Here is a 25,692-nt window from a genome sequence, read left to right on the forward strand (position 1 = left end):
GGTGAGAGAAAAAGCAGAGAGCATTATTTTTTGATACATTTGTATATTTATTTTGTGCTGTTTTGATAGCCATTATCTGCTTTGAAAGCAGCATGGCTGTGATAGCAATTGGCAGAAATGAATTATTAGAATTTTTTTCCTAATGATAAGAATGCAGCGAACAGTTTGAAATGATTGTATACATTATATTATTTAAGAAATGAAATTTGTGTTAAAAGAAATTTGTCATTGTATGATTTAAGGCCAATTCACACCAATGTGGTTGGGCATTAAGCATGTAAAGCAGTGACCAATCAGAAACGAGTTCAGAGGCTGTATTTTCAGGGTGGCCGGAGGCCATGCAAGTTAACTCAACTTCCACTTTTTGCTGCTTCCTGTGTCAGTTTCATATATCTGGTTTTAAATGTCATGTTTTCACCAAAGTTTTTAAATGAATATATATGCTTTTAAAATTCTTCTTGAGGAAAATCAAATAAAATAATCTTAATAAAAAATTCAAGTGATAATTAAAAATGTAGAATAGAGTAATTAAATGCATTATTGAAAAGGAAATTCTCAAGTTTGTTACGAGTAGTTAACTATAATTACCAACCATAAAGGGTGATAATAATCTAAAGCAGTAGATTGTTATGAGAAGATAACGATATATTTCAAATCCTACATTTTTGAATTTTGCTTATAATCTACACCAGTTTAAGGTTGTTTTTTACTGCCTCCTGTTGCTGAAGTGTTGGCCTCCGAGGCGAAAGTGCATAAGGGAAACAGAGTTGGTATTGTAAAACATATATTTACAGAAAAGTTTATCTCTAGCTTCAGAGCAGCACAGATACTAATTCATTTTTCTGAGGACACCAGTTTTCGCTGACAACACCCTATTCCTAGATTAACGTGTGGAGGGTAAAATTTAACAGGTATTGCGTATTGTAGGTTCGGGCACTGTTTTTCCCCTTCTTTGATGACTGTGCAAATTCAACAAATTTTTCCCTGCCACAACTCTTTCTTTTCTTTTTTTCTGGGCACAACGAATTTGCATTTATTTTACAGTGACCACAAACATGATTTTTGGTACTATGTGCTTTATCTTTCTTATAATAACAAACCTTTGGAATAATTCACAAGATGATCTTGTGTAAAAGCCTTTTCAGCTGATGCGAGACTAGCAAAAGCGATATAGGTGTAAAGTTGCTTTTGCGTATAATTTTAAAAATTTAGTCAGTTTTAAACAACTGGTAGTAACTAAATAATATATTTCAAAATTAGAAAAACTACTGTTTATGTAGAAAGAAACTTGCCAGTATGAGACATTTAAATTAAGACAAAATTCAGCCTTATGTACTGAAGCTGATTTTATGGAATACATGTAGGCATTTTAATGAATTCATATTTGTTTTTCTCAAAACTGATATATAATAAACAGTGCTTCACTACGTATAGAAAAAGAAACCATTGAATAACTTTTGAACAGAAAAGTTTTTTTTTTTTTTTAATTTTTATTATTTACATGTGAGAATAGCAGAAATGAAAAGATCAATTTCTCAAAATGTTTTCCATCTGAGGAGACAATGAAATGAAGTCTCAGCTTGAAATTCACAATATCCTGCTTCAATTGGTTTGTTGGAATCAGCCTTACCACACGTTATCACTGTTTTCAGCTTTTCCATGGCTTTTGGCCAATCTCTGTGGATGTAATCTTTAATATAACCGCATAAAAAAAAGTCTAGTGTTGATAATTCAGGGCTATATGGGGTTCAAAAATGTCCATTGCTAAAGTGAATTGGAAAGGCTGTTGCTGTGATATGATTGTCATATGGCTTCTTATGGACCTAAAATGCCATCAGAATACAAACTGGCTTCTCGCTGCCCCAAATCCACTAATTTTGATGATTAACAATAGCTATCCAATCAAAAGTTTCCTTATTGGAAAAAATGATGTTACCCGAGTTGAAACTAGTATCGATCATTTCGCACGTGATGGTGGTGAACTGGGAAAGTGCCAATATCTCTGCGGGCTGTTCTTTATGTTATGGCTGTGCTGACGTCAAGCTGTTGAGTCAAGTTGATGTGGATGGCTCTTTCTGTATTATTGTTTTGACAGCAGTTATGTTTTTAGATGTCCTTGTTGTCTTCATGACCAATTTGTCATCAGCCACTGAACTTGTTTTTTCAAACTTGTCAATTACTCTTAACTTGCTTGGGAATGGTTTTGGTCTATTTTTAAAGGCTCTAGACTACTTCCTGAGTGTTTTGGCAGCTCAGCGGTTGCAAAAATAAAACACTTTGATTAACAAAAGGTGTTGTTTAATTGAATATCGATACATCTGAGTGAAAACAAAATTTTCTTAGAAACTAACTAGAATCCTTACTAACTGTTATGTATGTGACCATTAGCTAATTTAGTAACTGAGGGGTTCAATTTTTAAAACAGAAGAGAAATATTATACTCTTAACATGCTTGGGGATGGTTTTGGTCTATTTTAAAAAGCTCTAGACTACTTCCTGAGTGTTTTGGCAGCTCTGCGGTTGCAAAAATAAAACACCATTGATTAACAAAGCATGTTGTTTAATTGAATATCGATACATATGAGTGAAAACAGAATTTTCTTAGAAACTAACTAGAATCCTTACTAACTGTTATGTATGTGACCATTAGCTAATTTAGTAATTGAGGGGTTCAATTTTTAAAACAGATGAGAAATATTACACTCTTAACATACTTGGGGATGGTTTTGGTCTATTTTAAAAGGCTCTAGACTACATCCTGAGTGTTTTGGCAGCTCTGCGGTCGTAAATAAAACAGTTTGATTAACAAAACGTGCTCTTTAATCGAATATCGATACATATGAGTGAAAACAAAATTTTCTTAGAAACTAACTAGAATCCTTACTAACTGTTATATATGTGACCATTAGCTAATTTAGTAATTGAGGGGTTCAATTTTTAAAGCAGAAGAGAAATATTATATAAAATACAGTTACTTCATTGAGTTTTAGATTGAAGTGACTGTATAAAATAAAACCTTAGACAGCAACTCTTCATTAATATATTAATGACTAATTGAAATAATTACAATTAACATTTAAGGATAAGAAATATGTTTTTAAAGTGTTGAAAAACTTTCTCTTTATAATTATAGTTATTATAATTAGAAACTGTTTTTTTATCAGGTGTGATATTCGGTTACTCTATAAATCCAACATGCGTTATAACAAAATATAATTTTTTATTGCATGAATTAAATCAGTATTGCATACATCATGAAACAAATTTTGTAGTATGTTACTTGTGAAAAACACATTCTGAAATTGAAAGATGTGATAAAGAATTTTCAATTATCATTCAACAAAATTCATAAATAAAGTAAATTAGATATATACAACGATTCATATCTTGGATCCTTTTTCTATCCTCCAAAGAATGCTTTTCTCAGATATTCTGATTAACATTACTATGCAGATTATGATGCACTATGTGAAAGTAATTAAAAAAATTCTGCTTCTTTATGTAAAAAATAAAATAAGTTTGGATTTAGGGAAAATTGACCCATTTTAGTTAAAAAAATATAACTGTAGGAAACTAAAATACCTAAGAAAAAACACATTTTCTCATGTTTCCACAAGTTTCTGATATGAAGAGCTATGTAGTGGCTGCATATGAAAACTTTTAAAGCAAAATTTTCTGCCCTAATGTGAATTGATGCATGTGGAAGCATCCCCTCCCTGCATTTCTGCTTTTTACACCTCTTTATATTTCAAAATGAACTTATATTTTGAAAAGTAAAGACACCAAAAGACCCAATGGTCGCATGAGGTGCAGTTTGGCCATGCCTGTTTTAGTCAGTTGCCCTTTCATCTGAAACATATTAATTGATTTTTTTATTTTTATTTTTATTTTATTTATTTATTAATTTTTTTTCTAAGAAAACAGAGTTTTTGGTGTTCCACAAAGTATGCCAAAGCTTTAAGAAGTAAGTGGATAACTAAATAATGCAAAGAAGTATTATAATACAACAACAATGCATAATACAGTCAAAAGTCGTTAATCCGGACTCGTCGGGACTTCGGCGATTCCGGATTATCGATTTTTCCGGATTATAGATCATCAGTTTAAATCTGGTAAGATGGCATGCAGAAATTATAAAATTAAAAATATGAAACCGTAATTTATGAAATAAAGAACAATTATGATCTAAAGGGTATCAAAATTTACAAAAAAAAAAAAACTTTAATATTTATTTGTTTACTTTATTAAACATTTCTTTCAATGTAAGTTGTTTAAGTTGCTTCGTTTTCTGTGATAGTACTTTCTCTTTAATTCTATAAACAAACATAATTTCTTGTTCGGTTACAAAGTTCCGCTGTTCAAGTCCCGTAATTGCTGTGCCGAGAACACCGACTTACTTGTCAATCGAAATGTTTTCGTTTTCAATAACCGCTGGGTCACTTTCTTCACTATCGGAAGCGAATTATAATCACGAGGAACTTGATTTAAATCATATCAAAGACGAGATAAAATACTACACTTAGTAAGGAATTATAAGCCAAATAAAATAAAAACATCTGCCCTGAAGATAAGGATAGTGCTGACAGATCAACTTCCAATCCGCCGCGTGAAATTGATAAACAGATTTCGGATTTCAAAACATACTTTCGCTTTGTAGATACAAATTACATATTAGTAAATATATATCGGAAATTCTATTTGACATAATCGAAAGTTCAAGCTTACTTTTATGAAATTGCTCTAACAGTCTGCAAAAAATAATAAGCCGGATCTAATTCGAAGATTAAGGAACAACGCAATCTGCAACATTAACTGAATTAGATAATTTTAGCTCAGCTTATACCTCCGTTACACATTAAATGCGCATGCGCACAAACATATTAGCAGCCGTAAAGGTCTTACGCGCTCTCGTAAACGCCTGTGCGCATGTGTGAATGCGACGCATGCGCAGAAAGTTTGTAGCTTTGAGGTCCGGATTATGGGTGTCCGAATTAACGACTTTTGACTGTGTCTATCTCTGGAGAGAATAAGGAATATATATAATAGTACAAATATTACTATAATAAGAATACTAAAATATGCTATATAACAGTACAAATATTACTATAATAAGAATACTAAAATATGCTATATAATAGTACAAATATCACTATAATAAGAATACTAAAATATGCTATAAAACAATACTACTAATAAAAATAAAATAATACTAATACAAAGGAAATGTGATGCAACTTTAATACAGTACATTAATATATAACATAACCATACATAGATAAAATGCAATATTATATGAAAATAATAATAATAGAAACAACAATTGAAGTTGCACAAAACAGCAAAAGCTTTGGAACTTCTAACAAGATGAGAGGAAACATGGCTCCTCCCTAATCTCCCAAAAATGTAGATACTTGTGCTATTAACTGGGGCCAGGTGATAAATTACTAAATAACCATATTTTTATTTCTTTAGTTTATATTTTCCAAGTTTATGAAAAAGTTAATTTCAAGTAAAATGAGTTACTTATTTTATTTTCGGAATTGTTTCTAATTGCTAATGTTTTTTCTTCCACTTTCGAACTTCTTTTGGACAAATGCTGTGTAATTACAGTGTTGTTAGAATTTTCAGCAAAAGTGGTCACCTATAGTTTGAAATTTGCCATATAAGAATTTTTCTTCCTGCTCATCTTTTAAACAACATAAAATGATGCAGAAAATAAGACTAATACGAGTACCACAGGTTATATACAAGACAGCAAATGAATGAAAAATATGTGCTAACTTCAAAGGGTTAAAACTGTCATTGTTGGTGTCTGGTATTTTACCTTACAGCGATTTGATTGGAAAACATTCTACCCATATTACGTGCTTGGCAGCATTTTTGTCCACATGGCGACATGTTTGAATGTTACTAGAATTTTCATTTCAACTTATTCTTGGTAAGAAATACCCATATGTAACATGCATTGATTGTTTTATGTTCGGAAATATACGGTAATCATTGTGATAAATATTTAAATGGGTAATATAAGGAAAGACCAGGAAAAAAAAAGTTGCTACTTTTTTATGTGCAAGAAGATAAAGGAAATATCCTGTTATCTACATTATTTATGTTGATTTTGCTGATGTATAGTAGCAAATAGAATAGGCTGCATTAACCCTTTTGAGACAAAATGCCTTTGTTTAAGGCATTCCCTTGGGGCGGATAGTAGTTGGAAGAAGTTACTTCCACAGGATGGGGATTTTTGTGTTCACTAAGCCTAACTTTAGGGGGGATATGTGCTAACGTCATATTTTTACTTCCTTGTACGAAGTAAAAAGGAAGTATTGTAATCGTGAAAAGTTTCAGCCAGCATATTTCAACGAAAATATCCATTTTGACCGCTTTTGAATGCAATTTAACAATGTTTTTGCGTGATATCTGTACATAAGGACAGAATAAAAGACTCGTTTCCTAAAAAAAAAAAAAAAAAAAAAAAAAAAAAAATTATAAAACTGCTTTATAATTAATTCTGAAGAGAATTTTTCGTCGCGTCTGTATGAACGTACGTACTTACGTATCTCGCATAACTCAAAAACGAGTAGCCTCAGAACGTTGAAATTTTGTATATAAGACTGCTGTAACATGTAGATGTGCACCTCGTATTTTGGTTGCAATCGGCCGCACCAAACGCATATAAATATATTTATATGTATATCCACTCTGTTACTCGGCACAGTGATCTCAGTTTCTTCACTCTTATATGTTCGTAAATTGTACATTTTTTGCTTTAAAAATGATTAAATTATATTGTTGGCACAGTGATCTCAGTTTCTTTACTCTTATAAGTTCGTAAATTGTACATTTTTTGCTTTGAAAATGATTAAATTATATTGTTGGCACAGTAATCTCAGTTTCTTTACTCTTATATGTTCGTAAATTGTACATTTTTTGCTTTAAAAATGATTACCGTAATTTCCGGAAGAAAGGCCACATCAGCGTAAACGCCGCACTTGAGAAAAATGGCGGGAAAAAATTTTAAATTACACAGAAATGCCACATCAGCGTAAACGCCGCAATAGATTAAATTGCGCGTGACATCGTTGTGGGCTGTATAGATGCAAAAACTCAACCTAAGTCCTGATATATGACATACCAGTTAAGAAAAATGCATGAAATGAAACCATAACTCAAAAATAAATTAAAGGTAAGAAATGTATAGCTTCTGTGCCGTTTAGAGACATTTTCAAAAATTTTCCGCTCCCTTCTTACTTAAAAACTATCCAACAAGTACTTGTACTCAAACTGATGGGATCTGTATTTGGCAGAATGCCAAGAAAAATCCATTCATGCTGAAGGGGAAATACGTCAGAGTTCGTTATTGCGAGGCAGGTGGAATCGTGTCCGCTTTTGAAAAAAATTGCAGAAAAGGTAGCGGTGGGGAGAGGATGGGTCCTGGAAGATTCATCGAATGGCAGAGGAGAGAGACTATTCAAACTGATGAGAATGTTGATTTGAAAGGGGGAAGAATGTTATTGTTCTGAGATCTCGTTTAGGGTGAATAAGGCATGTAGGTCTGTTCAAGGGAAAGAATGTAAACAAAATAAGGTTCGCAAAAAGCAGCTGAGTGGTCTTTTGTGTGTGAACAGCACCAGTGTATGCACAATGACAAGGCCAACCAAACAATGTACAATGACAATCATAGGAAATATTTTATTTTTAGTGCACCTAAACGCCGCATGGGTAGAAACGCTGCACCCGCTGAAAATTTAAGTTTTAAACACGTAAACGCCGCAGCGTTTCTTCCGGAAATTATGGTAAATTATATTGTTCTTATCTTCCGGTTAAGGTTTTTATGCCTTTCGTAATTCTGGAAGCAATATTTGTATAATTATCAACAATTTAAAAGCTGTTTAAGTGCTTTTAAATTTTAAATAACATGGCGGACAGATTTGTTGCCAATCTAGAGAGACTAAGCTTCGCAACAACAAAAATAACACCTTCATTTATTCTTGTGAATTAAATCAGGCTTAATCCTTTCTGGAATTTTTTCGAGGAAATAAGTGTTTAAGATTTACTTCGTAATTTTTAATACAGATATTTTGAGTTTTTATGTATTTTTGCCTTATCGTGAAGTGAGAACTGAGTCAATTGAATGAGAAATACTAAATCGTCTGTGAAAAACTTTTTTTTTTTTTTTTTGCTTAATTTCTTTCATACATCGTTCTAGCTTTATTATAGTATTTGAATAGAACATGTGTCAACGATAAGATAATTCTTCAAATGATATAAATTTTGTGCATTCAGAGTGTCATTATAGTAAACAAATATAGTGAATTTTAAAGAGTGCATTTATTCTATTGTGGTTTATGCGCTGTCGACAAAGTAGATTTAATTCAATCCAATCAATTTAAACAAAATTCAAGAAAAAAATGCATATAATTTAATATTCCGTACAAGGAAGTCATGTGGTGTACACATCAGATTTTTTGGTGCTATTTTTAGAGTATTACTTAAGTTATTAATTATTAGCGTTTAATAAACTTTTCTCTTTACATGAAAATATATTTAAAAAAATGCTTACTTTGAGAAATAATTTTAGAAGTGCTTTTAAAATTATTCTGAAATTTTAATTGATCAAATACATTAATAAACTTTGAAATTAATAAAAAATACACGAAAGACTATTCACAAGAAGTAAAATCTTTCACTTGAAGGCAAGACACTCAATGACAAACTCTCTTTCACACAAAAACTCTGACAAAATGTCCATGTGAGCCTCACTAGAAATGTCACTCTGTAACTTTTTAGAAAATGAATCATCACAAAGACCCTACAAAGTAGCAAAGAAAAGAATTCGAAGGGATGTAGAAACACGAATGTTTATATCACGCGAGAAGTTAAAGAGATGAGCTCTGTCTGTTTACATATTCTCCCACAAAAGCTGACACCAATGTTACGCAGAATGTGATCAGTTTGAAGCTTAGGATATTCACTTGGAAAATATCCTGCATCACATACTTTACTATTATTCCTTTTTAACATAATGGAATTAAAACTCAAAAATACATAAAAATAGCAATTGAAAATTTGAGACGCTTTTGTATAAAACGCGTCTCAATGAAATTATGTTATAAGAATCAGTAGTACTTAAACATGAATGACTAAAATAATGTTAAAATAATTTTGTACTAATTGAATCTGTGTTTAGTAACTTTCATTTTCCATTTTTTTCCTTAATTTTTTTTTTTTTTTTTTTGTCCTTGAAATTAAAATGTAAGCTGTTTTCAAAGCTGTCATTTTTTACTTTTATGTTCTTTCATATTTATATGATTTCTTTATGATATTAATATAACAAAAGAATGTTATTTTTAGGTCTCTAGAATATACCATCTATGACCATGAGTTAAAGGATGCTAGGAAGAAGTTAGAGGAAGTAAGTTTATTAATATAAAATATGAATGAAAGGTTTTAGGTTATAGTATGTTAACAAAATGCTAAATGATTTTATGATGCATAAGAGCGAGGAATATGATAAATTGCCAAATTGGTTGGTGGCAAAATTCATCCTTGTAGAATAAACCAGTTCTTGTTTACTGTTCAAAATAAACTGAATCTCTGTAAAAGATTTTTTTTTTTTTTTTCTGTTTCAGCAGGGTACTAAATTGCTAACTTTTGCCGTGTTGCTAGTATCAGTATTATCAAGATCATAAATTATGATTGATAATTTTTACTTGTGCCAGGTAATGTTTTAAGTTATAAAGTTCTAGCTAAATTTGCTGCCTTTGGCAACTAGAACCTTGGAGAAGAGTATAGCGACTATTTGCTGGTCTTCATACAGCTACAGAAACCGCTTCCAAGGAAGGGTTAAAATTACCCTTTTATTCACTCAAAGAAATATTTGACAGTTGGCCACGCTCGGATTTACAGGAAAGCCTCCACTTGGACTTGAGATAGAAAATAAGAAACTAACTGAATTTTAACTACCTAAAACTTAGTCAAAGCTGTACAGAAATAACTAACCGAGTTGGCCCGTAATGAAATCGCACCAGCGAATACTAACAGGTACGTAAGACTAAGCCTGACGTAGTAAGATAAGCTTAAAGCAATGACGTGGCCCAAAGGCAGAACATGCTCTACTGAGAACTTCTGTACTCTTCTGTGGAACTGACTGAACTTCCCATTAGGTACTTGTTCTACTTCATTAACATAAAACACAACACTGAAAACTCGTTTTGGGAGGGAGTTGTAGGTGGGAAACAAGAACTTAAAAGAAAGGTTTTCAAAATTAAATATAACTATTATAAAATTAAAATAATCCCTACAAAGTTACTGGATTTAGTAATTATAATTTAGGTTCTGAAATTCGTTTTATTTAAGAAATTAGAAGATTTTTCAAATACCTTTTGCATTTTATCATCATACACTTCTTAAATTTTATTATATTGCTTTTAAATTTCGATCAGCTAGTAATTGAGTTGCTTATTTAGGGAAATACTGGTAATTCATTAAGAATTCTTTTTACGGTTGTTAAATAAGCTAGTTGTTTAAGTTTTTTTTTTTTTTTTTTTTTTTTTTTTTTTTTGCGGTTTTCAACTTTTGTAATTTAAGTAAGGGTTAATTTCCAAGTTCATATTTGTAAGCATATTTGTTGTGATCATAAATAAATGTTTGTGAATTTTTTTCCATTGGACTTGTGCATTCATTTCGTAACGAACCCGTACGCATGCAACAATATATATATATATATATATATATAAATCTAATACATATTCCTAAGTTGTGCTTTCAAGACACGAAAAATGCAAGTTGAATTTCGTTATTTGGCCCAGTAAAACAGATATAGAACTGTCCCACTCTTTTTTTTTTTTTTATTTATTGCACAGTGTTATGGTTTTTCCGGGAGACTCCAGATTTTTCATCTCATCCCCGGTCTTCCAGTAATCTAATCTCCTAATAGTTAATTCATCTGAATTTAGATATCTTTCAAATGTAACTCTTGAAGAATTGTTAATCACAAAATATTAATTGTATAATATATTTTTAAGTATTAAAGATATGCTATGAACAAAATATCAAAAACTAGTTCTTAAAAAAGGAAAAGTTAATCTTTTTGTCACATTTTCATCTTTTATAAAACTTAAAATTGTCATTTCTGAATGATTTTTCAGTATAGTTTTTCTGACTATTTTTGCTTCATCTACACTCATCTACTAAGATGATCTGTTTTTAATTCAATTTAGAAATTTGTAATGTTTTTTCTGAAGATTTAAGTAACATATAATGGTAAATATTAGTATTTTAATTTTTCTCCAAATATTTCAATTGATACACTACTGAATTGTACATGATTTTAAGTAAATTACTTATTAAATATTACGTTAATATATTTTGAGAATTTTATTATCAATTTAATAAACTTCATATTATGGAAAAATCCTTCCATTTTTCACATTTTAGTGTTGACAACGTTATATGTACTATAATTTGTGAAAGATAGGGTGCAGCATTTAATTGTTTAAAATGCTGAGCTTCGAGGCACTTAAAGTGTCATAAGATGTCGTTGTGAATAGCTTGCATCACCTTGATGCTATCTCCATACAGAAAACTACCGAGTTGCTTTCTGTGAATTTTATTGATTTTATATGCTTTCCCTTGAAAAGACCCTCTATGTGCTTTATTCACCCTAAAACAGATCTTGGAACAATTACATTCTTCCTTTGTTCAATTCAGCATTCATGTAAGTTTAAATAACCTGTGTTCTCTGTTCCTTGATGAATCTTCAAGGATCCCTCCACTTTCTGCTGTAAATTTACTATGGTTCTTTCCAAATGTGACACAACTCCATTTGCATTGCTATAACAAACTCCAATGTATTTTTTTCTCCCCTCTTTCAGCCTGAATTAGCACTTTTTTACATTCTGCCAGCTACAGATCCAAAGTGGGAAATCCAAAAATTACAGCTTCTTCAAAAATTACTTCTTTACAGAACAGATTAATTTTCATATATATAACATTGAATTAAAGCTTGTATATTTTTTAAAGGATCTTTTGTAAGTATGCTCAAAATTTCTGTATGCAATGAAAGTTTGAGTCTAAATTTTAGATAATCATTTTAAACTTAGTAAGTTAACATGTAGAAATTATAAAATGAAAAATATTCATTAAAAATATTTATGATATTACAAATATTTATTGATTTAAAATGTAACTTGAAGCCAAAATGGCAATATTTTCTACATTTAAAAACTATACTATAGATATTCGCTGTTCTGTGGATTAATTGGTGATTGAAATATTGTCATTGCAGTATAAGACTTCATTTATATCTTCTTCATTTTAGTATTCTCAATTATCCCATTAACTGGAAAATTTGCTTTTTACCTGTGATAGTCAAAAATCTTCATATTCACGGCTTTAATCACCATCATCATCACATAATTTGGCAGCTGGATATGTACTATGCTAAGCATTTTTTAAAATATCTGCAAACATGTTCTGTTATTATCTAGCAATATCCCACACAGCAGATATTATGATAAGATATTTCTGGAATTCTCGGATAATTTTGCTGCTGCGTCTGTTTTTAAAAAGCTACTTTGCATCTGCATTTCAGTGTGCGCCATATTCTGATACCCATTGGCTTATTGATGGGTATATAGTTTTGGAGAAAGGGTAAAATGGGGACATTGTTGTCTACTAAAACTGCAATTTGATAAGATTAACAACAATAGATGGAACAAAATAAAATAAATTGCTTCAAATCAGAAAGTTAATACATTCGAACCCAGTCCCATCTGTATGGCAGTCAAAATCACTATCCCGGTTGTATGGCAGATTAAAGTGTGATTGTAACTAATGTCAATACATCATTCGATTTATTGTCATAGTGTGATTCATTACTGAGCTGGTGATTGAAAATGATGGCTAATCTTTAGAATATGGTAACAGGTAGGTTGGTGACATTTTGGTAAGGCGATAAAGGTTACTGGCTAGGACTTTAACAATAATCTGAGAAGTACACAGTTTGAATCACAGATTATTTTGTCTCAGAGAAATGAGAGATCATGAGACATGTAATGTAACATTTTTTGGAAAATTCCAATCGTGATTTTAGCTAATAAGCACTTAGTCAAATTTCGCTGCTAAAGTGCAGAATCGCCCACTTATTTGTTTTTCGCTTTTTACAAACTAGCAGGTTGCTGTAGCAGAGTTGGTCGCCAATGTTTCGTCAAAAATTCGCCAAGTTACCATAATCTAAAAGATTCACCAAAATGACATATAGGGAGGAGAATTGCTTTTGTAATATGCCGTGCTTTTTCTTGTGTATTAAATTCTCCATTATTTATTTATTTATTTTTTGGCTGGTAGTCTAGATCATTCCGGATATTGGATATCCAGAATTTAGACTTTGTACTGTATCAGTTATATGTTCAGAAGTTTTGAGTAGTATGTATATTGTATTAAACATTAACATTGCATTGTTCAATAAACGTTTCTTTTTTTTAATTATACAGCTTGATACTAGGAGAGAGACTAGTAGTTCAGTCACAGAGAAGCTTAGAGAAAGTGCACAGCAAGCTGCAGACCAAATAAAGGTAACAAACTATTCATGGTGGTGGGGGAAACACCCTCCTTTAGTATAATTAAAATGTATGTATGATTTTATTAATATTTATATCACCTGTGTTATGTAGCCTGAAATCAGTCCTAGTACTGAAATTCATTACAGCAGTTGAAATCAGTTTCTGTAGACCATTTTTAGTTGAATTGACATTCTTAGCCACAGCTCACATACTCAAATTGGGTTTATTTCAAAACTTTTACATTTTTAATAGTTTTGTGGTAAGAAGAGAAGCAGGAAGCAGCCATTTAGTTAGGCTGAGATGCTGAAAGCAAGTGTGTAATTATTCAGTATGGAAGTTTAATCTAAGAGAAAGGTTTCAGTTCTAGAAATTTTGGGTTTAATTTCTGAATTAGTTACATTATTCTTGTGTAAATGATGGAAAGAGCAAGTACGCAAATTAAACTGAAGGGGCTACAGCAATATTAAATTAGAAGTTTGTTTTCAAATGTTTTTTATCTTATATATACACACACATGCACACACATATGTAAGATAAAAAATACGACGGAATTAACAAATTAAACTTAATTGGAACAAAGTAACAATATACCTTTAAATTTCTAATTTTAAATTTAAGCTTCCTTCCAAGGCATCAATAAAGCCTCCTTCAAGGCATCTGCATTTTCCCTACAGCAACTGCATTGCTGTAGACTTTTGCCCAATTGCTGCTTAGAATAAAAACAAAGTGTTCCGAGATTATAAATAGTGCTATCTACTTACTGCATTGCTCTTTTGCTGCTGTTCTGCCTAAGAAACTCATGTCTTTTTGCTAAGCTTCTTTTTCTATTATCTAAAATGTAAGTCGTGTATATAGATATTGTGGGGTGCCTTTAGAATACCTAGTGTTACACCAATTAAGCAAAACTGTAGTTCAGAAGAATTGTACCTGTTCATTGTTTCACCTGCTCCTGTTTTATGGCTATACTGTACTCGGCATTTTTATCCATGACATCAGGTATTACTGGAAAAATGCAAGCAATTAGCATTGTTAAAAATTTTGTCTATAAGCAGATATTATTTAGAGCAGGAGTTCCTAGTGAAGTCGGAACTGACACCCAGGTGTTGATGAAATGTTAAAGGGGATCAATTATGATCAAGGGGTCTGTTCAATGATCTAGTTTAATCATACTTGTAAACAAAATTCATGAGATCTACACACAAATGTTGTGGATTGTTTGTTTCATCCTTAAAGTTACTTCTCTTAACAGAAATCTGACACACAAAATGAGAACCTATACATATTCTACTCAGATGGAGACTCTTCCTATCCACCTCTTAAAGCACATATTGCATTAATCAACTTAACTGCTTTTGAATAACACAACTAGAGCACAAAACAATGGCAGCGACTTACAGCTTTTTTTCTCCTATTAGAAGCTGCCAATCTCTTCAAGTTGAACAATACTCAAACATTAGATCTTGGCATCACATCACAATTTCGCACACTGGATATAAACATTTTTTCTTTTTCCATACAGTGTTGCCGTTGCTCGCTTTGAAATCGTGAAGTTTGTTAATAAAAAATTCAATAAAGTGCTACAATATATGAAATTGCTAATTAAATAAATTTCAAATTCGGGCTTCGAGATGCCCATATTCGGTGGAGGATTATGTTATTCAAATTTGATGGCTCTACGTACCATTGTTTTATCACAATACGAGAAACATGCATACATTTATGCAGATTCTTCATTTTTTAATTTCTTTAAATATAACACATGGCGATAATATTTGGTGGCATTAATTTGAAAAGTGAAATGGACATTTAAAGTTTTGGTTCTTAAAATCAGTTGGTTAATTTTGGCTAAAGTTTGCAAATTGTCCTAAATTTTTTTACCCATCAGGTATTTCTTTTTTTTTTTTTTTTTTTTACAACTGCCACTTTGTGAATTAGCATTTTGAAGGAATAGTTATGGATAATTCATTGGCAAATATGTGTTTGATGGGTTAATATTTAAAGTCTTTCCAAAAATCTATTGTAAAGCAGTGTGATAATTAAGTTTCTAAGTAAGAAGTGAAATGTAAGCATTTTGAAATTATTTCTTTTTTTGTAAATCATGATTTTATAAACTATTATGTCAAAAACAACTTCCCTTTTTGGGATAAGAACTCTTTTGTCAAATGGTACTAAATTTGGCAAATTACCAACATTTTAGCAATTTTAAGACCTATTCTGTGCAAAATTTTTTATTTGTACATTTGTGAATTTTTCGGCAATTTGTTTGTAACAAATGCAATAATGGATAAATATTAATGTTAATATATTAAAATTACATTTAAGAAATGATATTAAAATAAAACATTCTTGTTTTCCCGTCATATTATTAAGTGTTAATGGTGTTAGTTCTCGTCATATTATTAATGGGATAAATATCATTAAAATAACAATAATATATTAAATTTTTTTTAAAATATTAAAATAACTCATTCTTGTTTTCCTGTCATATTATTAAGTGACATTACTTTTTATTTTGGTGATTTTGAAATATTTCTAGTCTGAAAAATAAACAGCATAATAAATGCTTCCGAAAATTTTCTTAGCGAAAACAAAAATTGTGATTATTGTAAAATTAATATCATTTGTCTTCATTTATATTTTTTTCATGCAAGAGTTTTATCAATTGTCTCAGAATATTCAAATATATATCAGTATTCTCTGTAAAATTCACTTTACGCTTTTCTTCTGCAATTTTTTTTAACTCCCCTTTTTTTACAGAATTAGTAGGGATAATTTTTCTTTTGGATTTTAGACTTTTACTTTAGAAGTTAGGTGGATTCAAAGGCAAGATTTATTAACCTAAGATTCCTGAATAATGTGATGAAATGAAAAATATCCTCATGGTATTAACATGTAATGGACGTATTTTACAGGAAGTTTGTGATAAATTTCAGATCTTTCGGGTAATTTTTTGAAGAACAATGAAAACATAATTATTTGAATTTTCCGCCTTTCTACCCTAGAAGTCTTTCTTAATGCATTTATCTCTCGTTTATTTTCTTTTTTTCTAGACACAATCCTGGAAAAGTTCTAAAAGGTTTCTAATCTTGTAACATGACAAGCATGTATAGAAGGGAATTTTTCTATTAATAAAGAAACTGAAAACTGACAGCTTAAAAGAGTTATCATAATGTCTTAATACATCATGCATAAAGCAAGCACAAGTCATTTTACCTCTGTGCTAAATTCTGCTGCCCAGTGCCTGTCCTAAGGCACCTTATCATCCCTGGCACTTCAGCAGCTTATAAGAACCTTGCAGTATATTAACTGGGGTATAACTGCAACAACTATGTGCAATGCTTTGACACTGAGTCAGATGGAAAAAGTTTTTAACATCTGCCAACCATACCATTGTCAAATGTTCAGGTCTGTTCTGACCAGTGGGTTTTTATCTCTAGGCAAGCAGCAGCAGTGGCAACAACCAAGCTTCTGTTATGAATCATGTTGATTACGATTTTTGATTCCTCATTATTTTAACCTATGGCCGCTTGACATAAAATCTGTGTGCTATTTATAAAACCTCTGGACTGTGCAAGTACATGATGAAATGAGGCATAAAAGAAAGAACGAATATAAATGTTAGTAAATCAAATTCCATTAATCTTCTACGAGGGAAATTTAAATGTTTCAAGAAATTTTGTGATTAAATGCTAATTGGTAAGTTTTGCAGAGTTGATTTTATCCTCGAGTTTGTTTTATAATTAATTATATTTAATAATAGTGTGTCCCGCTTACAGATCTGTTTTATTCTTAGATTGGTAATATAAAAGTGAAGTTTGCGCATGGATAATTGCTTTAATATATTCAGTTTTAATCTGCTTATTGGTCCTTATATTTTTTCATTGATGATCCTTAAAAGTAATTAATTTACATGTGCAGAAATGTATACGAACCTTGAGACACAGTTGAAAAGAATTTCTATGTTAATTTAACACAGTTGTTCGTTATTTAAAAGGTTTGTATTTCCAGAGGAGGTATATTGTTAAATACAAGTCACTTCCAAAATTTAAAAGAAGATTTTAATGTACATTTCCAAGACATTAAAAATATGTATTCATAGAGCTGTTGAAACTATGCTATATCTGATCGTGGTATTATCATACAAGGAGAATTGATTGAACTGAAGGAGGATGTTCATGCACAATTCTTATTCAAAACACATGAGGATGCCAGTGTTTGAATTTAAGTCTTTAGCCAAACTCCAAGGCTTTTGTAAACTGAGGCTGATCAGTCACTTGAAAAGAATAATCCTGACTCGCATTTAAAAAAAAAAAAAAATTTTTTTTTTTTAATTCTTCAGTATTATTTAAACACCATTTGTGTAGCTTCATTCCACTATGCTCTAGAAGGTAGATTGACTGTGTCCATAACTCCCTGTTTCTTGTAATGTATTAGTTCCATTGATAAGCCATACATGTAACCGCACTTCATTATAGTCTTTGAGGCACAGGGAAATTCAGTCACTTCCTCTATTGCTGATTCAGGACCTTTCTCTCAAGGAATGGCACACCTCATTGTTCCTTATGAATACAGTCTTCAAATGATAAGTCTGCACAGTGTTGCCTATCCATTCTTTCCATAAAATTATTGCAGGTTTCTTTGGTTCAGTAAGTATTTATGTAATCATTTGTACATCAGCGCCTAATGCATAGTTATACTTCCAAAATCTTATAATAGATATTGAATTAAGTGATTTTCCATTAGTAGTAGCTGCTGATGCATTAAGCACAACACGAAGCTTGATAGAGGTTTTCTCCAGATAATAAACTCTGTAATGACTGAGATAACTTCAGGTCGATGATTCAATTTCTTGAACTTCCATGTGATTGAAATCCTTATATTCTTTGATAAAATTCTTACACAAGGTTTTCATATTCAAATCGCTTGCTAGTTGATTCCACATTTGACGCAATCTTTACTCAGCAAACATTTTTGATTCTTCCAGTTCCATTCCTTCCCAAATGGATAATCAAACTACATATCTACCATAATTTTGTCGATAGTGAGTACGCTTGAAATGTTCTTCACAGTACTTTTCTTCTTCAGTCCTTCACTGTGCTTTCTTCTTCATCCTTAATATTTTCAGTGGATTCAACTTCCTAAAATCTTCACAAAATTTAGTCAAGCCCTTCTTCAGTATTCAGAGTTAACCATAGTAATTATCCAAAGATAGTTTCTTGAATATTAAAGTTTGATTTCTTATTGAAATTAGGCGCATAACCGTTGAACACTGGTAGTTCGGTCCAACTTTTGAATACCGCCGAAATTTAACAAGAAAACTTTTAAAAACGAACGATGATAAGCGGGCTTCAGCCTGCTCAGCTGGTGGGCTTGCCCGCAAAGAATATTTCTTAAACTCAAATTTCATTCCTTGCAGCAATAGCGCAAGAGAATTATTTAAATTTAATTTACTATTCTTGTGAATCAATTTTGTTGTAAATTTGTGGGGATTCTGTTGAAGTTTAAAGGAATTTTAATAACGAATCTACTGTTGGAATAATAAACCCGAAAATGTTCGTGATTATATTTCTTACAACAGCCCATTAGCGGCTGAGCGGTAAAGTCTCTGAACACTGGTAGTTCGGTCTAACTTTCGAATCCCGGCGAATCGGCTGGCTGCATGGGTGTTTTCATGATTTTCCACATGTGTATCGTGTATGCAGTATCTTCTGAACGCATACGTAAATAAAGCGGACGCAGCCTGCGCAAACCCGCTGAACACTGGTAGTTCGGACCAACTTTCGAATAACGGCGAAAAGGCTGGCTGCATGGGTACTTTCGTGATTTTACACATGTGTATCGTGAATGCAGTATCTTCTGGATGCATATGTGATTAAAGCGGGTGCAGCCCGCACAAAACCGCTGAATACTGGTAGTTCAGTCAAACTTTCAAATACCCGGGAAAGGGTTGTCCTGCATGGGTGTTTTCGCGATTTTACGCATGTGTATCGTGTATGCAGTATATTCTGGATGCAACCTTTAATAAAGCGGTCCCAGACAGCGCGAAACCGCAGGACACTGGTAGTTCATTCCAACTTTCGAATACCGGCAAAATTACATTAGGAAATCTTATACACACGAACAATGAATAGCAGGCTTCAGCCCGCTCAGCTGGCGGGCTTGCCCGCTAGTTTTAATTAATATTTGTAACGTTCTCATTTATTCTGGATATGGATGCATAAATTCCTTTTTTATATTTAACAAATTGGTAACTCTGTCAAAAAATAAGACATACTGCCATTGTCGAGAATGATACAAACAGGAATTCCTTTTACCTTTAGAATTACAAACAGGTACTATTGCAGTCACTAATAACATATTTTTTCTCTGTGTCAAAAGACAACTTGAATGATTTTTTATGAGAACCATGTGCATTCTTGTTTATAATCTCATGAGTGAATGTTTTGGTTTTTATTGTTGTTTAACTATGGGTGGATGGCGATGTTGTAGAGGAGGGAATGGATTAACAAATGATGTTTTTATGGCATTTGGAACATCTGAATTACATTTTGTGATAAAGTGTTCCTTACTAAGGCAATTTAAACACAAGTTATTGTTTTTAACTATTTCATATCTTTGGTTTGGATTTAATTTTTAAAATGAATAACATTTATTATCGGATGATTATTTTTTTTACATATCACACAAGTGGAAGCGCTATCAATTTTAACGATCAGAGCCTTTGATTTTGAACTTTTTCTAATGGCTATTTTTCACTGTACTAGTATTATGGTGTAAAAAATTAACATCTTTTCTCTAAAAACGAAATTAATTTTTAACTGAAAACTTCTGTAGCATTAATGCTAGTTCAGATTGTTTGTGTGTTTTGTAATCTAGCTTCTGAAGTACAGTATTTAATAACAGAATTTCTGATAAATGATTTTTCTGATACTAACATCAAATCTTAAGTTTTCGTAAAATTATTTGTTACATATCTTCAACAATTCAAAGTTAAATTATGTAAAGCCAGTATTGACGTTATATGCATCTCAGTTAAGATTTTGTTATTTTCATATCTATCTTGAAGAGCTTTAAAAGAAAACTGAAAGTATCATCAGCAGTTTCAAGATTCGTTGCTTCATCAATTCATGCAGCCTTTTATTAACAGAACTTCTGTCAACTCAGTATTATTCATAATAATATTTTCAAATTGTAGGTTATTTCATTTAGTACAGTTACCAAAAAATCTAGGAACTGGTAATTCTGCCAAATGTATTTGTATTTCAGATTTAAATGTACTGCAGTTATTTCTTATTCAGAATGTAAAATAGATGATAGAATTTCTGCAATTCTTACCTCCAAAACTTCGTTCTTTCTTCCATTTTGGCAATTTCTTCATTGATATCTGTGACATCTTCTTTTTCATCAGCAAAATGTCTGTTTCTCAAGCTTCTTATGTCCATTTTAATATTTTGAAATGAACTGTACTTTATTTGAATTTCATTTTTCTCAGTACTGTGATTACATATCATGGTATTTCCTAACTATCTTTTCTAATGTAGTTATTTTTGCTTTTAACGCTGTTTTACTTTTGTGTGATGCCAGCATTTTCATTATCTACTCTGGCTTAAGGGACATATGTATGTATGTTTTCTATGGTAAACTAAACAAACAGACTGTATTGAGAAAAAAGAAAGAACTTTATTAATGTTAATTACTAATAATGTCTACCGACTTGCTCTGGCGTATTGCATTAACTGAATCCAGTAGTGAGTGTTTTCTTTTTTAAGCCTGTCAAATATTATTGAGCAGGTTTACTGAAATATGTTTAAAAAAGAAATTCAAAATTTTGTAAATACATTGTTTTCAGCAGTATAGTCATGTAGCAGGCAGGAATATGTTAATTTTTAGTTGACAATTTGCTTACAGTAATACATTACTAATGTTAAATTGATAATCAAGTATGCCGGACATTTTTAATATCTTTAAAATATTCATTTTCTCTCAAAGCTGTCAGACACTGGTAGTTTGTTCAGGTCTCGGTGAACAGACTGGCTGCATAGGCATTTTCATGGTTTTCCCCATGTGCAACGCAGATACTAGCCAGTTTCCCTTTAAAAGTCCTGGACGGAGCATTTCTTCTTTTCCGTGTACGTAATAGTGGTTATACTTTTTAGTGCCTAATAGCGAAGTACATATTATTATTATTATTATTATTATTATTATTATTATTATTATTTTAAGAAAAGGGATTCTAATGATTTAGTTTAATTCTCAGGAGATGATAAGATAGCAAAATACTGTGCAGAACTGAATAGTATCATGTGCAAGTTAAAGAAATGACAAAATGTTAAAAATCAGCATCCATCAAAGTACTGTGTAAGCAACAAAAACTGATCATCAGGATTTGTTTGTGAGCATGCTTGGCATAGCTGCAAGAAAGCAATGGTGGAGAAGGCTCATTTGGCTATAAATATTTCATCATTTTATAATATGTTTTCCCTTGAGCTACTTTAATTTTGAACTTGTTTATCTATTTTAAAAAAAGTGCCCAAGGAGTATATCCATTGTATAGCACATTGTGCACCATTGAATCCATTGTATAGCAGACAGCAAAGTAGGGCTATTATGATACTGATTTTAAAAAGTTGGTTTGATTAAAAAAAGTGTTAAATCATAAATATTTTCAACAAAAAATTTGTCTTCCATTTTTCTAAAAATAATTTAAAACTGTGGTTGGTTATATTCATAATTTCCTTTTTGTGATTTGTAGTAAATACTTATGTCATTTTTAAGCTCATTTCAAGTCTTGTTTTATTTTGAATGAAGATGGACAATGGAAATTGTAAGAATTTAAAGCAGTGATAAGATTTACAAATTTTGGCAAATGCAAAGATTTAATAGGTACATCTTATCGTCAGTAGTAAGTGGTGCTTGTATGCATATTTAAGTATCTGAAAATTATATCTGTGTCAGAATAGTCTATAGTGACGAAAGAAAAAATGTTAGTGACATAATTGAATGTCAAGAACAGCAGCTAATGATAACTGAAACTTATATATATGTTACCATGAAGGACCGAAATTGGAGAATGTCGACTTTCACCAAAGAATATCAACATTCACCAAATACATCGGTGAAAGACCGAATATTTCACTACATTCTTGTATATTCGGACCCTCACCGGTGTATGTCGACAATCACAGATATGCTCTGGTGAAAGTCGAAAACAGAGGTCATAAAGTGCCATAATAGTTTAAGTTGTTGCAATAAATAAGATTTGAATCACATAATTTAGTAAGTTTTTTATTATTGTTATTTTATTTTCTAATTTAGAATGTACTGTATAATTAAGTAAGTTTTTAACTATTATTTTCCTTTCTCATTTTGAATGTATTGTGTGTTTTAGGTTCTCATGTTCTTAAGTTCTTATTTCAAGTCTCAAGTGCGTTTATTTGCTACTGAATTACGGAGAAGAAAATACCTAGCGTATTCGAAAACTAAGTACCGTTTTATTCTAGCACCGTCGCAGCGCTGTGGTAGGCATCCTGGGCATGCGCACTAGTCTTTCTTGTTCACTGACTTTAAATTGTCGCCATTTTGGTTGCTCTATGTTGTGTTTTCAGTTTGCTGTGCACATTCAAAATGTTTAAGGCAATTAGTTCTCCCGCTGACCGTGAGATTCGTGCCGTGATTAGATTTTTGAACGCGAGGAATATTAAACCGGCTGAAATTTATCGTCAAGTGACAGAAGTTTACGGTGAATACGCGATAAGTGATGGAATGGTGAGAAAGTGGGTAAGAATGTTTAATACAGGTCGAACAAATGTCCACGCCGAGGCTCGGAGTGGTCGGCCTTCTGTTGTCACCGATGATTTGGTAAGGAAAGTTGATGAAGCAATTCATGAGAACAGACGCTTCACAATGACAACTCTTTCAGAGGCATTTCCACAAATTTCACGTACTGTTTTGTTCGAAATTGTGTCTGACCGCTTGAATTATCGCAAACTGTGTTCCCGATGGGTTCCAAAAATGCTCACTGATGTTCATAAAACAAAGCGACTTGGTAGTGCCCTGACATTTCTCACGCAGTACAGTGGTGAGGAAGAAACTTTTTTAAACCAAATTGTGACAGGTGATGAAACTTGGGTGTGTCATTTCACACCAGAATCGAAACAATAATCGATGGAGTGGAGACACACTCATTCTCCGAAAAAACAAAAGTTCAAAGTGACAATGTCATCACACAAAATCATGTGCACTGTCTTCTGGGATAGGAAAGGTGTTTTGCTTACTGAATTTCTTCCCAGAGGTGAAACCATTAATGTGGCACGATATTGTGAGACTTTAACAAAACTAAGGTATGCCATTCAAAACAAACGAAGAGGAATGCTCAGTAAAGGAATTGTGTTGCTCCATGACAATGCTCGGCCCCATACTGCTGGTGTCACTCAATTGTTAATTCGACAGTTTCATTGGGAGCAGCTCGATCACCCGCCGTACAGCCCGGACTTGGCGTCGTCCGACTATCACTTACTTGTTCCTGCACATGAAGCGCGAGCTTGGTGGCAAGCGCTTTGGATCTGACGATGACACGAAAAATGCTGTGGAGTCGTGGTTATCGAAACTGGCAGGAAGTTTCTTTGACAATGGTATACAAAAACTGGTCACCCGCTATGGCAAGTGTTCGATCATTGGCGGAAACTATGTTGAAAAATAGTTTAAGACATGTATTTTCATGTAAAAATAAAATTTGATTCGAAAAAATTGTTTTACCTTTTTTTTCTTTTTCTTTTTTCTTTTCTTTTTTTTTTTTTTTTTTTCAAAACGGTACTTATTTTCCGAATACGCCTCGTGTAATATTGTTATATGTTCAACATTCACTATAAGTACATGGTAAATGTTGACATTGGCCGGTGTAAGTCAGAAATAAGAATATTTGGAAAATATTTCGGACATACACCAAGAGACTATGTGAATGTTGACATTCGCAGGTGAAAGTCAACATTCTCCAGATTTTGGTGTTTCACCGTAACATATATACATATATTTAATACTGTGTTCATTTAAAATGCTTATTTCAGCGAAAACCTTCTCATACCTTTAGTTAATATTTTATGTATTTTTTTTTTTTTTTTTTTAATTTAGTAATGCATAAAAATACAAGTCTGTTTGTATATCAATGATTTGAATATAGTTACAACAACTTTCGTTCCCCGTTTTGGTTGATATTGAGCGTCACTTGCATCCCTGGTTTTTTTCTGGGGGGGGAGTAAGGAGAGTTTTGTTGAAGAATAATTTTTCACTTTTTGAAATCAGCATATTAATGTTGTTTTTTTTTTTTTTTTTTTTTTTTTTTTTTTTTTTTTTTTTGTGAGCATAAAAGTAAATTTATATGTGTAAATTACAAGTTTTATCTAAATTGCTTTAATTCCAAATTCAAGTAAGTGTAAGAAGAAAGTATTGCACTTGTATTTGAAGAATACTTGTAGAAAGTATTGCAGTTATATTTATGTAAAAATTAATTTTTAATTTGTAAATTAAAGTGAAAATTATATTTTTCCAGAAACTCAGTAAAGATTTCAGAGATATAAAAAGTAAACTTCAGTCCTATAGAGAAGAAAAAGAAGCTCTATCTCAAGAGCAGTCATCATTATTTAAAGAGAAAACTCGTTTAGAATTAACTATTAAAGATCTGCGTGATGAAGTGGAAGGTGATGATAGTTCACGGAAAAGAGCTGAACGGGAATTAGAGAGATTAAAAGAAACCATTGCTGTGAAATTGTCACAGCTGGAAGATATTCGTCCTCGATATGAAGCACAAAAAAAGAGGGAAGAGGAATGCACTAGAGAGTAAGTTTGATTTTAGCTATTTGTAAAATGTACTTTCAAAAGATTTTGTGTACTTTTATTCTTAGCATAACTTCCTAATTTTCTTGTAGCATTATAATGGTGTGAAGGGGGGGGGGAAATTTCTTAAGGTTCTAAGTAGCATGTTATTACTGTTTTTGGTGGTTAAAAATTTCTATTGTAGAATTATCAGTAAATATTATAAGTTGGAAAATTTTCAAACAAAGAAACAAACATTATTTGAGTACTCGAATGAGCATATATTCAAAAATATATGGCACTGCGACATTTTAATCCT

The 25,692-nt window shown here is 31.7% G+C and overlaps 1 protein-coding gene across 1 annotated transcript in view; it reads left to right on the plus strand.

The window, feature by feature from the left end:
- Positions 1–25,692, plus strand: part of SMC3 (structural maintenance of chromosomes 3) — a 198,663-nt gene that overhangs the window by 64,937 nt on the left and 108,034 nt on the right. The window contains exons 8-10 of the mRNA XM_085813974.1: positions 9,355–9,415; positions 13,497–13,577; positions 25,111–25,397. Coding sequence (XP_085670100.1) covers positions 9,355–9,415; positions 13,497–13,577; positions 25,111–25,397 — 429 coding nt within the window. The remainder of the gene's footprint in view (positions 1–9,354; positions 9,416–13,496; positions 13,578–25,110; positions 25,398–25,692) is intronic.

Source organism: Stegodyphus dumicola, chromosome 3, assembly GCF_044657685.1.
Source record: "Stegodyphus dumicola isolate Sdum_Otavi_A_Nest chromosome 3, ASM4465768v1".
In the NCBI taxonomy this organism is placed as follows: Eukaryota; Metazoa; Arthropoda; class Arachnida; order Araneae; family Eresidae; genus Stegodyphus; species Stegodyphus dumicola.